The sequence below is a fragment of the Alosa sapidissima genome, chromosome 4, assembly GCF_018492685.1.
Source record: "Alosa sapidissima isolate fAloSap1 chromosome 4, fAloSap1.pri, whole genome shotgun sequence".
Lineage (NCBI taxonomy): Eukaryota > Metazoa > Chordata > Actinopteri > Clupeiformes > Clupeidae > Alosa > Alosa sapidissima.
The window spans coordinates 26,450,065-26,465,286 of NC_055960.1; the positions used below are offsets into that span (position 1 = coordinate 26,450,065).

Genomic DNA, 15,222 nt, shown 5'->3' on the forward strand with positions numbered 1-15,222 from the left:
TAATCCAGATGAGCTGATGCCTAATGGTGTGTGTGTGTGTGTGTGTGTGTGTGTGTGTGTGTGTGTGTGTGTGTGTGTGCGCGCGCTCGCTTTTGTGCACACTCGCTCCTCTCCCCACATAATCCCTCAATACACACGCTAATGATGATGCGATTGGAAAAGTAAATGCTCGTTTTCTGGGGGTCGTCATTATGGGATGGCCTGTCGCCGTGGCGCAGTCATTCAGAATGAAGACGGGGGCTCTGCGCAAGTCCCCATGCCCTCCCTGCTGCATGATGCGTGTGTGGGCATGTTTTGACTGGAGGTTTTGAAATGCAGGCCAAGGGATGCGTCAGAATGAGAAAAGCATTTCATCTCTTTCTCCAGAGATTCGCACGCAACACTTTTCTCGACAGCGCAGTTTGACCTCTAGAAGTGTGTTTTATGTAATGCTGTCATATTTTATGTAATGTTTTAATGTCTGCTCAAGTTTCCCCAGTCTCTCCCCCCTCAGAGTGTAACACCTGTTCTTTGTCCACAGGTTCGCCACCAGAGAACCCAACGGCCTGCTGCTCTACAACGGCCGCTTCAATGAAAAGCATGACTTCAATCGCCGTGGAGATCGTTAACCAGCAGATCCAGCTGACGTTCTCTGCAGGTATGTGTGTCTGTTTGTGTTGGGGGGCATGTGTGTGTGTGGTGTGTGTGTGGTGGTGTGTGTGTGTGTGGGGGGGGTAGTGTGTGTGGAAGTGTCCCTGTCACATGAAATACTCATGGGAGAGGGCCACGTAGGTGTCGAGTTCAGCCTCCTGTTTTTAAGATGGTCATTGATGCCGTTTCACCAGCCTGCTTCTCCTCTTACGGGCGCACAATGGCTCCATCTATCAATCATGTCGACTCTATGTTGAACCGACACACGGGGGGCTTTTTATCATGTAACTCGCCTGATCCCAATCTCGGCGGTTTCATTTCAACTTAAATACCCCCGGGGCCACGGAAGGCTCTTTTTAACTCCTAAAGAAGGAAATTGAATCTAAGCAAAGAGCACTGACCTCTCCTGACCTCTCACCTCCGCAGGCGAGACCAAGACGACGGTGTTCCCCTTACGTCCACGGCGGTGTGAGCGACGGCCAGTGGCACGTGATCCAGGTGCACTACTACAACAAGGGTAGGACATCGCCGCGGTGACAACACACAAACAGCGGGTTCGCCGTGGAAGGGTTTGATCTGTTCCAGCCAGCCCGTGTGTTTGAAGCGTCTCCCCTCCGGCGTGAGTGGAGAGGGAGGGCCTGATGGCTGTCAGGAGGCCTTCATGGTCTGACAGATGCGTGATGGAGGGATGTTTTTGTGGCAGTCCCCCGTGCACTTGAGCAGCCCCATCGTGCTGTCGGGAGCGTTCACGCTTCCTGAACATTTGTGACAGAATGTCGGCGCCTGCCCTCTCTCTCTCTCTCTCTCTCTCTCTCTCTCTCTCTCTCTCTCTCTCTCTCTCTCTCTCTCTCTCTTTCTCTCTCTTCTCTCTCTCTCTCTTTCTCTCTCTTTCTCTCTCTCTCTCGCTCTCTCTCTCTCTCTCATCGCTCTCTCTCTGCTGTTCCATCCCTTTCTCCTCATTGCTTATTCTCTTTTTATCTTCCTTCTCACTCACGCCTTGTGGTATATCTTCTCTGTGCTACTACATTTTTTACAACCCCGTCAAAAGAAACCTGCCACAAATCTGCCAAACATGCTGCAAATCTTTTGAACACCCCTTAGATTGTCACACTTCTATAAAAGAATAGTTCCTTAGCTTTAGATTTGACATATAGCGTTACAAGTGACAACCACATCATCAGAGCTTCATATGTACATCCTTTTAAAGTTCTTGCTTTGTCAGAAGACCAGAACACTGAGGATGTAGAGTGAAGGTAAGAATCTCCTTACCCCCTTACTCTCATGTGTGTTGAACAGCATTAAATTCTAACCCCATACCCATATCAAAACACTCCCCCCACACCCATATCAAGCACAGCCATCTGTGTAAAAGCTGACGGGGAGTCAGGTGTGTGTGTGTGTGTGTGTGTGTGTGCTGCTCTGCTGCACTGTGATGGGCATGAGCACCTCTGATGAGGGAGAGGAGGCAGGTGGGAAGAGCGTGTGCCCTCTTCAGGGGCTGGTGGAGGGGGGGGGGGGGGCATGAGTGAGGTGGTGGCGGTGTGGCATTGGTACTGGAGGCCTTTAGGGGATTGTGTGGGGTGCACAATCACTGGCATGATTACCAAGCATGCACCCCCTTCCTCTCTTTCTCTGCCTCTCTGTCTGTCTCTCCTCTCTCACATACATACATACATACATACATACATAGCATACATACATACATACATACATACATACACACACACACACACACACTCAACTCACACACTCTCTCTCTCTCTCTCTCTCTCTCCGCTGTGTCACTCTTGCCAGTCTGCACTGAAGGAATGACCGATCGGGCTGACGTCCAGACAGAGAGGAATGCAGTCCGAGAGTGATGAAGAGGGAGGGAGTGCGGGATGGAGGGGAGGGGGAGAGAAAGGGAGAGAAAGAGAGGGAGAAAGATGAAGTATGAAACAAAGTGCGATTCAGGCGACTGGATACTTTCCCAGCAAGACATTGTGATTCAATAGAAGGAGAATTGGCCACTGAACGGAGGTGTTTTTTTCCTAGAGGTTAAAGTCTATTTTTATTTCTCTATCTATCAGTCAGGACTTAAAGAGTCCCATCAAAAAGTCCCAACTCACCCATCCCCCCTAGTCTAGGCACTTTCCCACCCCTCCCTCCTCCACTCTCACACAGGATGTGACATTTCAGGCCATTCAGGAAGTCACTTTGCATCATAAAGCTGTTGCCAGGCAACCCCCCAGAGTGTGGATATTCTGTGATAACACAGCCATGACAGATTCCACAGCCTGTGCAACTTTAAGTTGGGGGTGGGGGTGTAGCTTTCGTAAGTAAGGAGGTGGGCTGAGAAGACATGGGCCTTTTAGCGCTTTCAAAAGAAGGCAGCAAGTTGTTGCTTGTCTGTCATGTGACAGAGGTGATCAAAAGTCACCAGCAGCTTCTGGAACATGTCAGGCAACAAGTTCATTTGATCTTTTTCTCTACTAATTACAGATCCCCTGAATGTCTCTCAGAAAAAATGCAATTACCCTCTAGACTTCAGTTAATTAAGTCAAGACTGTAGGATGACCCGGGTGGACAAAGAGGCTCTCCAGAGGGGGTGCTGCTGATGACTTTGACTGTTGGGGAGAAAAAAGACATAAAACTGGACATCGCTGGCTGAGACGAGAACTTATGTGAACAACCCTTTCCCCTCCTTGGTCAGAGTTCTGTCTTTCACTCGGCTGAAGGCTCATTGGTCCAACTCCTGCAGCGCAATCCTTCAGTGTTGGCTCCGCCCCCCTCCCAAGTAGCCATCCCACAATGCCCTGCGGTCTCGCAGCGGCCTGCCGGCGAGCTCTCGCGGCGGGGAAGGCATTTGGAGATTGAAGAGTGCCTTTCTGGCGCAGAGCGAGTGCGGTGTGGAGAATGGCAATGACCGCGTGCTTTGTGCTGGTCCGAGGCCCTGAAAGCCTCAGGCCTGGGGTGGCGCCCCTCTCGCTCTGTTTCATGGCTGAACAGGAGCAGAATAGCAGCATGAAATGAAAAGAGGAGAAATAAAGGAAAGGGAAAAGAGGGGGGTGTAAAAGAAAGGAGAGAGAGAGAGAGAGGAGAGAGAGAGAGACGGACAGACCAGAAGAGAAGAAGGGAAAGAAGGGTGGCAAAGGGGGCTTTCTAGCCAAAAGACGGCACCGCAGGGCTAACCCTTGTGCGCGTCGTCATGGAGAACTGCCCATCAATCACAGGGACGTATAACATTCCGGGTCTCCCGCCTGCTGAAGGTTATGGGGTGGCTCCTCCCGTCACCGCAAAGGGTCACGCCTGAAAACTCAAACTCCCATGATCCTCGGTCATCCTTGTTTGAGGAAGCTCGGGAGGTTGTGAAGGGTGGTATGTTTGTAGTCCTGAGCAAATATGTGCTCTCCAATCAGCAGTGACAGCGCTGGGTCTTTGTGTGGCTGAGACGGCACGTCTGGCTGGCATTATCCACGGGGTCAGCGCCAGTCAGTCAACAGCCGTGACGTACAGACAGGCGGATGGGATGGTCACTGTGGCGGCACGGAGGTCCCAGAGTAGCCGTCAGATGGCCAAAGAGTCGCCGCTCAACAGCTCAACACCAAGGTCACTGCAGCGAAACCAAACACTCTGGGCCAGGAGCCATTCTGGACCTTTCCAGACCTTTAGTTTTGGGGGAAATGACCGTGGAAATGACCGTGTCCAGAGAGATTTTTTGACGGAGGGGGGATTGTGAGGATTGAGTTGGATTGGAATAACGTGGGGTGGTGGTGGCTGGGGGGGGTGTTGCGTGAGGTCATTATAGACAGTTTTGGAACAGCGAGGGACGTTGTTTGGTTCCATCTTGTTTTGCATCACAAGGGCTGTTTCCCTTGTGGACTTAGCTGAACATCGGCGACAAAAAACGTCAGCTACCGCTTCTCTGTGTCTATAGATATCTAATTGACGTTTGAATGAGGGGAGATTAGTCCACAGATCAGTGTAAAATTCTCTATTAGTTCTGCTATGTTTTGGCATTAATTAAAGACACAGGAAATACTACAAAACTGAAGTGCATAATTTAAGTATCTTCTCAGACAGAACCAGGTCGCCACGCTTATTCTTGTGCCTTTAGAGTCTGGCACGCAGACAGAAGATAAACCTTTGCCGGTTGTATTAGCAATGGCCTGCGAGGGAAGACTCTTTTTGGCTCATTTCCAAACAGGTCACAAGGGATCTAACCCTGTAGTGTGTGTGTGTGTGTGTTTGTGTTTGTGTGTGTGTGTGTGTGTGTGTGTGTGTGTGTGTGTGTGTGTGTGTGTGTGTGTGTGTGTGTGTGTGTGTGTGTGTGTGGACAACGGTCTCATTGCACCCAACACCCGTAGCTTGCAGATATATAATCTAATTCTTGATAATGTTGAATCACATGAGAATGAGAATCACATGAGTCAATCATATCTGTTTGTCTCGTCATCTCTCTCTCCTGTGTCCTCTTCTATTGGGGAACATTTTATTCTTGTCTAGCATGGCAAAAGACAAAACATCTTTTGTTTTTTAACACACCTTTTTAACCACTGCCACTGAACTCTCCTTAGTCTCCTGGAGTTCACACAACCGTATGAGAAAGTTGCATGACCCAGGTTGTGATTGGCAAGTGGTGCAGGAGTGATAAGCCACACAAAAGCAGCAGCACCATTAGGCATCTAAAACTATGTCCTGGCCCTGAGACCACACCTTAGTTTTCACTTGCCTGTGACTCTGACTCTGTGGGTGCGGAGGGGGCTGGATGGTGCTGTTTGCTCTCTTGCCTTTGGATTTGTCTATGTGTGTTTTGGGGGATGTGGTGGGTGTTTGTGTGTGTGCGAAAGAGAGAGGGAGAGAGAGAGAGAGTGTGTGTGTGTATCTACGTGTGTGTTTGCATGCTTACATGTTTGTTTGTGTAGGTGTGAAGGCAGACACACACACACACACACACACACACACACACACACACACACATACATACATACATACACACCAAAGATATCTGTGTGTGTGAGTCAGATGGGGGTATCACCATGTCCTCTGCTTGTCTGCTCCTGAGTTGCGCTGACTCGAGTCTTTAACCTGCGGTGGTGGTCGATGGCCGCCGCCTCCTGACCCCGGGTGAGATGGTCCAGGCTGAAAAAGGGTCGCGACCTTTATTGACGGAGTCATTATTCCCTCTGCCGCTCCCTCCCCCCTTTCTCCCCACTGATTCCACTGGCAGTGAAAGGGGTCCTTTGTTAAGGAGGGAGATATTCAGTTGTCTTAGGAAGGATGGGGGTTTAAATGGGCGCTCTGTGCTGAGGTTTATCAACCTTTATGTGACTGCTGGCGAGTTTGTCCAATTGTTTTTGATTCCAGGGAAACATTTTGACAGTGTAGCAAAATCAGTAATTACAACTGGCAAAATAATTGATTTCATTTGTGTATTGGTCTTTTTTTGAGTTGCTAGTAAAGAAAAATAAACAACAAGCATTTGCTCAATATTTTACTTCTGAGGTCTTTTGGAAAGATTGTTTAAATGACAAGAGGAGAGCTCTATGTGACTAGCTGTGGGTTTAGCATCTCCTAGTTCTCCACATCCTCACTGCCTTGACTTAAATAGCAGCGCCTGATGGAAGTTTCCATTGCTTTATACTTTCAATTAGAGGTACCCAGACAGGGCAGTGTTTCAGATGTCTGAATAGCAGATAAATTGGGAGGAATCCTCAAACGTTCTCTAATATCGGCTCGGAGTATTTTTATCCTCTTGCCAGACAAAAGAGGTATTTATAAGCACTCTGCCAAAGCAACAGCCGGGCACACAGTCAAGTCTGATGGGAAACCAGCCTCACATGATCACATGATCACACTCGGAGCATGAAACAACAGATCCTGCATTTCACTCAGGCACGAAACTTAAGACACTGACCCTCTGTGTTTCATGCTCCAGTCCACCTCTCGGTTCTCTCCATTCTCTTTATTGACCATAAAGCATAAAGAAAACCCACACCACAAGAGTCTTGACTGGAGAAGGGGGGGGGGGGGGGTGTTGTTCCTTCTAGTGATATACTGTCCAGTTACAGGTCAGTTTGACCCCTTATTTTACTCACTGGGCCCTGCTCTTATTTCACCTCTGAAACGGCTGATTAGGTCAGGCACACTAGAGGGAGATTAGCGTGCCGAGTGACCCCTGCAGGGTCGAGAGGGAGGAGGTCACCACAGGAGAAGGTGAGATCAGATATGAGGTCCAGCACCTCTCTCAAATTCAAATTTAAAAGTGCTTTATTAGCATGACTTTGAGTACAGTATTACCAAAGCTAATGTTACAAATGACACAGTATCACTAAAGAAAGAAAATAGAAATACAGCAATGTAGTATAACCATGAATGAACACAGAATAAACTCTGTCTTTCACTCTCTCTCTCTCTCTCTCTCTCATATACTCTCTTTCTTTCTTTCTCTCTCTTCCCATCTCTATGTATTTTTCTGCTCAATGTTCCATCTCAGGGCGAGGTATTCTTTAATACACCATCTCTCTCTCTCTCTCTCTCTCTCTCTCTCTCTCTCTCTCTCTCTCTCTCTGTCTGTGTGCTTCATGAGCGGTTTTCCTCCCTGTGGAGGTTGGTGACGGCTCCTAGTGGCTCTCGCTGAGCTGTCAGATGCTGGCTCAGCTCCAGGCCTTAACTCCTCATTTCCTGCCCGTCACACTCCATCTCTCGGCCCATACACTATCTCACATGCTCCCTACCCCACACACACACACACACAATACTGACTGACTAACTCTTTCTTTCTCTGTATCTCTTACACAATAAGATTTTGCCATAAGCTGTGCATTATACCATGAGATCCCCACCACACACACACCCAAACACACACACACAGACTGTGGGATAAGATTTATATATACACACTGTCTCTAAATCTAAATGGCATTCAATCCCTGCCACACACACTCTCTGCCACATGCCCTCTTGAGCATATAATCTCAAGTTCACATATATATCCTCACTCTCACACACACACTTACACATCTCTCTCTCTCTCTCTCACACACACACACACACACACATGCCTGACTACTCTGGCCTCATGCTGTCTCATGCATTCTGTATTGTACACATACTTTCACACATGAACTTTTAAACTTGTGAAGTCTGTCTCTCCCTATCTATCTCACACACACACACACACACACACACACACACACACACACACACACACACACACACACAGTTCTCTACCAGTCTTGCACAATCACATTCACACGCTCACATACATTTTAGCGTATCATATGTCACATATTGACCGCATACCACTATGGAGTACATTCCCAATTCCCATCCACCCTTGTACACATCTACATACAGTCACACACATTCGTACATTTAATCTTACACTTATGCTCCATTGCACTGAGGAGTCACGCCTTGACAATCAGTTGTTGTTTGTGGTATCAGATTACTGCCTAGATGATTTGTAGACGCTGATTGGAGTGGAAAATGTCTGTCTCTGTGGAAGCTCACTGTCTAAAAATATGAACAACAAGAATGTTGAGTGACAGAATTCATTTTATTATTATTTATTTAATGTATTCTTTTCCTCCCTGTCTCTTCCTACTTCCCACCTATGTGCCCCTCCCTCTCTCTCCCTCCCTCCCTCTCTCTCTCTCTCCCTCCCTCTCTCTCTCTCTCTCTCTCCTTCCCTCTCTCTCTCTCTCTCTCTCTCTCTCTCTCTCTCTCTCTCTCTCTCTCTCTCTCAGCCTATTCTAAACCAGGCCGGCCTCCCTCAGGGCCCATCCGACCAGAAGGTTGTCGTGGTGACTGTGGATAACTGTGACACATCTGTGGCACTGAGATTCGGTCACGTGATTGGGAACTACTCCTGCTCAGCCCAAGGCAGCCAATCAGGATCTAAGAAGTAAGGACTAGGATGTATTTTCCCCCCTTGTCTGTTTTGGAAATGCTGCACATCAAAATGTTTTTTAAGAAGGGGGGGGGGGGGGGGGGGTTGTTGGATGAGGAAAGAAACAACTCCACGTTTGCATGTGTACTTCAGGAGGTGGTTAGCTTTTATCAGTTGCTGTTTTCCTGATAGTAAAGCCTCAATTCTTGACAGTCAGACACTGAATTCACCTGAGCCTCATGTTTGTATTAAAAAAGCGTTTCTTTTTTCCTCCATGCTCATCATTATCACAATGATCCATGCACTGACATGACATTGCTATCTGCCTCGCTGTGTGTGTGTGTGTGTGTGTGTGTGTGTGTGTGCGTGTGTGTCTGTCTCTGTGTGTGTGCAGATCTTTAGACCTAACGGGTCCTCTGCTGCTGGGAGGGGTCCCCACACTACCCGAGGACTTCCCCATTCAGAACAGGCAGTTTGTAGGCTGCATGAAGGATCTGCGCATAGACAACCGCCACATCGACATGGCCAGCTTCATCGCCAACAACGGCACACTGCCAGGTGAGGGGCTGCTGACTGGACAGGCAGTGTTTGGGTAGAACCTTCCAGAACATGATCTACTGGACAGTGTTCCATCCTCCCTGAGAGCATTATACAACAGCTTCTGTAGAACACACACATCCCTTTGATGTGCAATATGGCCACTGATGTGTGAATGTGTATATATAGTTGGCATCCATCTAATAAGACTCCCAGGGATCGGTTTCATGAAAGACACGTCACAGCTGACAATTTCACAATGTGGATAGTTGCCTGTGGCTAATATTTCTAATTTAGTCTTGGGATGTCGATGGTGAAGATGGTGTATCCACAGGGCAGACTTTTATAACCAACGTGAATATTTAAGCAACCTTTACTCAGGGATCTTTAATTGGGGCCAATGAGTGGTCACTGGTCAGGGGATCTTTAATTGGGGCCCATAAGCGAGGTCACTGGTCAGGAATGTAAATGTCCACGGCAAAGATTGTTAAGGCGGAGCAAGATACTTCGTCGTAGTTCATGTCTATGGGCGCGAAATGGGGATCGAATCCTGTCTGCATAAAGAGGCGTGTCGATGACTTATTGACGAGCGTAAGTTGCAACCGGCCAACAGCAGCGGCAGAAATAACCGGCGCACACCTGATATAAGGTTGATTTTCTCCAGACTGGATTCCTCAAAAATGCTAAAAATGTACCTGAAATGTTCAGAAGGGTTTGAGGATCATGAAAATGTGCCCGAAATTCACATTCCTAACTCTATAGAACCAAGACCTTAGCATATGTGGTGAAATTCTGAGCTATGCCCATAGACTTCAATGGAGCAGTCGGTGCCTCTGCTCTGCATAAACGCTCTGCATAAAGGGGGATTTTGACCCCCCCCTCGTGCGATCCGGGTTCCCGGAAGTGGCTCCTGATGAAATATCTTGCTCCGCCTTAACAATCTTTGTCCACGGTGCTCTGTGTGTCCCAGGCTGCTCGGCCAAGAGGCACTTCTGCAACACCAGCCCCTGCCTGAACGGAGGCACCTGTGTCAACTTGTGGGGATCCTACAGCTGTGACTGCCCCCTAGGCTTTGGAGGACGCAACTGCGAGAAAGGTGAGCATGAGCGCGCACACACACACACACACACACACACACACACACACACACACACACGCACACACACACACACACAAACACACACAGATTCATGTCTTTATGGGGTCACACACACATCAGCACATGGACAGAGTCTGACTTTGAAGGGGGATAGGGGGCGTGTATCTTAGAAAGTAGTGTGATTATCCCAGTGACGCATGCAAGTATAAGTAATCTGGAAAGACCAGACCAATGTCTGGCTCAGACATTTCCCCAGATATGAGTGTGAAGCCATCCCATTCCCTTCACCTCTGACCTGACCTCAACCCTGCCGATAAGACAGAGTCAGTAAAAAGGGCTTTTAGCATTGAAAAGTCTCTGGTGGAAGTATCTGCAGTGAGGCAAGGTTTATGTAAGGAGATGAAATGTAATCATGAGCAGACCCCCAGGGGAGGACTTTCTGATGCCAAAAGAAATTGGATTTTTATTGTGGCTGATTTATAATATTTGAGGTTAAGCCCTGCTGCAGATCACTATGTATGTATATACACACACACACACACACACACACACACACACACACACACACAGGGACACACATGGTGGTGGTAAAGAAAAGCTTCCTACCCCTTGCTGGGTTTTCATTACAGTGAATGCAATGTGTGTGTGTGTGACGTGTTTACAAATGTGCTAGAATGCGCCTCGCTGCAAAATCGTTGATAGGCTGTGTCAAGGAATTTGATGTCAGTTGTACCAGAATACAGACTGATTTTTTTTGTGTGATTGCAGTATTACAGCAGTTATGTATTAGACTTATTAATTAAGCATTCAATTATATTGTTAATTTAAACTTGATAACCTTACTAATAATGACTTTGTGAATGGAGGTGGGGGTGGCTAGAGAGTTCCTTTCTCAGTTTGCTGACAATGAACAGAGAAACCTCACACTGACAACCTCACCCCCTCCCCCCAAAACACACACACACACACACACACACACACACACACACACACCATCCAAGAGGAGAGATGGAGTCTTTCAGTGGTAGACAGAGAGAAATGGTTGGGGAAACAGCGAAGGAGGCGGAGGTGAGAGACTGAGAAAGGGAGTGTGAGAAGGAGGAGGGGGAGTTGAAAGAGGGATGCATAGAGGAGTTGCCGGAGCGGGGGATGAAGTGGGGAGGAGGGATAGAGGAAAAAAGGTGGAATAATGGAAGAGAGGGAGGGAGAAGAGAGACTAACCATCCATGAGCTGCTCGTCTTCAAGGACAAGAATTGAGAAGGAGGAGGAGGAGGAGGAAGATTGCAAGTGAACGTTTCTTTGGCCCAGTCACACTCTCTCACTCGATCTCTCTGTCTTGGGTTCACACCTGCACTGTTCACACACCTTTCACATCCGCTTTATCTTTCTCTGTGCCTGTTTGTCTCTTTCCCTCTTTCTCCCCTCATCTCTCATCTCTCTCTCTCTCTCTCTCTCTCTCTCTCTCTCTCTCTCTCTCTCTCTCTCTCTCTGTTCATCAGTTACTCCACACACTCGTTTGCTTTGAAAGACGCCACTGGAAAACATGGAGGCATAGAGGGGTGCGGGATGCATACAAACTTGCCGAGAAAGAACTTCAAAGTCTCCTCTCTCTCTTTTTTATTTATTTATTTATTTATTTATTTGTTATTTCCTTGCGCTCCAACCCAGACTCCTCTCCTCTTTTCCTCCAGTCAGAGACTCTGCTGTATGTGCGCTCTCATACCGAGCCAGTTAAAAGTCCCAGTCGGAGCGCAAGCTTCCCCGGAGACTTCCCACTCGTGCCCCTGTGTAGGCTCTTCAGGGAGATGTTGCACATGGAACATCGCATCGCACGCGTCAGTCTCCTGCATGTCTGAGTGGAGACGACGCCTCTGAGTGTTTACCTCAATCACACGCCGTCTTTCACGTGCCATTTGAGGGGTTTTTAATTATTGATTGGCAGTGAGGTTCCTCCGTGTTCCTTTGTGTTGCGTGGTACAGAGACTGACAGAACAGGATATGAGATTGGGAAAGCATTTTAGCTGTGTGTGTGTAAATGTGTCAGTGTGCAAGCGGATCTCTGTGTTCATATGTGACAGGAATAAAGACAGGTGGCTTACTCAGAATAATTACTATATTCTATACTAATTACTAGAGATCACCCCCCCCCCCCCCCCCCCCCCCAAATTTCATAGGACCTTAGGTGTGAATAAAGCTCCTCTTTATTCACACACACTCTCACTCTCTCTCACACACACTCTTCTTGTCTTTCAGTCAGTGACTCACCTAAAGTCCAGCTGTATGGTGCTCTGTTTGTGATTGTTTTATTTATTGGTTCTGCTGGTGCTCTGTGCTTTCTGAACTTCTCTGAGTGTGAAGGTGAACTCGTGTCACCATAGTGGCGGCGTGTCATGACAAGCAGTCACCTGTACGCGGTATCAGATGATGCGTGGCTTGTTCTGTCTCTGGTTCCAACATCCCCCCCCCCCCCCTCTCTCTTAAAAAAAATCCAACTCTGCTCTCTCTTGTCTTATTCATGCAGTGATGCCAAATGCACAGCGTTTCCAAGGAAACAGCCTGTTGCTGTGGAGCAATTTGGCGGTGTCTGTGACGTTGCCATGGCAGCTCGAGATCATGTTCCGAACCCGGGAACCGAGCTCGACCCTCTTGCACCTGACAGCGGGTCAGCACCACAACCTGACTCTGCAGGTGAGACACACACACACACACACACACACACACACACACACACACACACACACACACGCTCTCTTTAGGGTAAGCCAGCATCACAATAGCATGATGAGGTGACTCATGCCCACCTCACACCTGTAGGAGATCCAAACAGCCACACTATTTAAACACAGACATCACATACACACGCCCACACACACACAAACACATACACGCATATTATTCACACACACACACACACACAAACCCTCTTCACAGTAGACCCGGCATCACTGTGTTATACTACTCTTGTGCTGATGTTACATGCACTTTTCACACGTGCAGCAGTTCCCAAATTGCATCCCACAGACAATACACACACACACACACACACACCTGATGTTTAATTTAGCCCCTAAGCAACCCCTCTCCCACACGCATTTGCACACATACACGCCACACACTGAGCAACCTGTCTGAAGTTCATTCTGTTTAACCTCATACCCCAGCTGCATGTCTAACCCCTAGCAGCCGCTGTCTAGTAGAGGCTCCCCTGTTGCTACTGAACTCTTTGGCAGCCATCTGCCATCTGTGAACACCTTGGCTGAAACAAAGCTGAAAGTAGCCCATTCTCCCAGTCATCCAGCACACTCTGGCTGGGCCAACATGTGTAGCTGGGCTTTCCCCCTCCCTTCATCTTCCCATGGGTATCTCCTGTACTCTACACTCAGCATCAGTGTCACTCAAAGCACACCCAAACCACACCTGTGCCATAGCTAGAAGAGAGCGCCATCTGTTGGCGTGGTGGAGAACAGCGTGTGCTTTTAATATTTCATGTGTAGAACAAAGGCAACCAAATTACAAGCTGTTCTCATTGTTGAAAGAGGCTGCGCAGTAGGGCAGACGTTACCATAGCTACATATTATATTATAGTATGGAGAGTCAATGGAGACTGAGTTTTTCTGCAAATTTCTGGCTTGGGAGTAATTCTAATCATTGACTTTGAACACCATGAGCAAAGTGAAATGCTTGTGTTTCTCTGTGTGTATGTTTGGTGTGTGTTTGTTGGTGTTAGTTACATTTACTACAGCTCATTCTTACATGTGTTCTCTCCTCCATCTCTCATCTCCTGTCTTCCAATCACCCTCTGTACTCCATCTCTTTCTCTCTGCACTTCTCTGTACTCCTCCTCTCATCTCTTTCTGTTGCTGCTCACTCCTCTCTGTGCTGATTCCCCCCTCCCACCCCCTCTTTCTGTCTCTTTCAGCTGCGGGAGGGCAGACTGCAGCTGCTGGTGCAGCGTGGCGAGGACTCCGGGCTGTCTCGTCTTGATGATGTCACGGTGAATGACGGGGACTGGCACCACGCCCAGGTGGAGCTGCAGGGGGCTGCTGGAGGAGGAACTGGACGCCACAGGCTCGTTCTGACCTTTGACCACGGCCTCTACACAGTAAGACACACACACACACACACACACACACACACACACACACACACACACACACACACACACACAGATATGCCTATATTGATGTATGGACACCGTTTATCCATGCACACAGACTTATCCATGTTCACATACTCATACACACCTACATATGTGTGTACCTACCTGCAGAGACACACAAATAGGATATAACATACACTGTTGAGCCAAACACACACTCCTCCACAATATGTAATAAACCTATTGTGTAGCTTACCAAGGCAGGGCTGAGTGGCTTCAATATGACACTATTCTATGACACTATGCTAACTATTATTGATTATTGATTAGAAGCCATAGGATCCAGATAGTTCCTCTAACCCTCATAGTCTTTCTGTTTAAGATATACATAGCAGAGATGTTAAATCCTAGTGCTGTTGGTAGGGCATTCAACAACCAATCAACAACCAAGTATATAATATATATTCACCATCAAAAACAAAATCACCAACAAAGCAATCTTTGTGGGCAAAAAAAACACATCACCAACAGAACAACCGTCAAGAGAATTTCACTGGGGTTTTCAAGCAGTCACCTTCCTTCATCAGCGTTTGGTTGAAATAATAACATTCTATAATAAGAGCAGCTGGACCAGGCCCAGAGTGGTATGGGTGAGCAGCGATGAGATGCCCGTGTGGAGATGCCACTCATCTCCGTGGAGCCCAGTGCCATCTGCGGCTACCCGCTGGTGGATGTAAATACGGCACAGGGGTGGGCATATGGAGGGGCATGCCACACCACACGACAACGAGATCAAACAGTGTGTGTGTGTGTGTGTGTGTGTGTGTGTGTGTGTGTGTGTGTGTGTGTGTGTGCGCGCATGTTTTGTGTTACTTTGTGTGTGCACGCAATGAGATGTGTATGTATGTGTGAGCATGTGTGTATGTATGATTGTGAGAAGTGTGTGTGTGTGTGTGTGTGTGTGTGTGTGTGTGTGTGTGTGT

At 47.9% G+C, this 15,222-nt stretch overlaps 1 protein-coding gene across 1 annotated transcript in view; it reads left to right on the plus strand.

Moving 5' to 3' along the window:
- The window catches only part of celsr2 (cadherin, EGF LAG seven-pass G-type receptor 2), a 71,756-nt gene that overhangs the window by 40,547 nt on the left and 15,987 nt on the right, over positions 1-15,222 (plus strand). Inside the window, 9 exon segments of the mRNA XM_042089224.1 lie at positions 521-587; positions 589-637; positions 1,057-1,076; positions 1,078-1,144; positions 8,359-8,518; positions 8,898-9,061; positions 10,011-10,136; positions 12,662-12,828; positions 14,060-14,242. Of these exon segments, the coding sequence (XP_041945158.1) occupies positions 521-587; positions 589-637; positions 1,057-1,076; positions 1,078-1,144; positions 8,359-8,518; positions 8,898-9,061; positions 10,011-10,136; positions 12,662-12,828; positions 14,060-14,242 (1,003 nt within the window).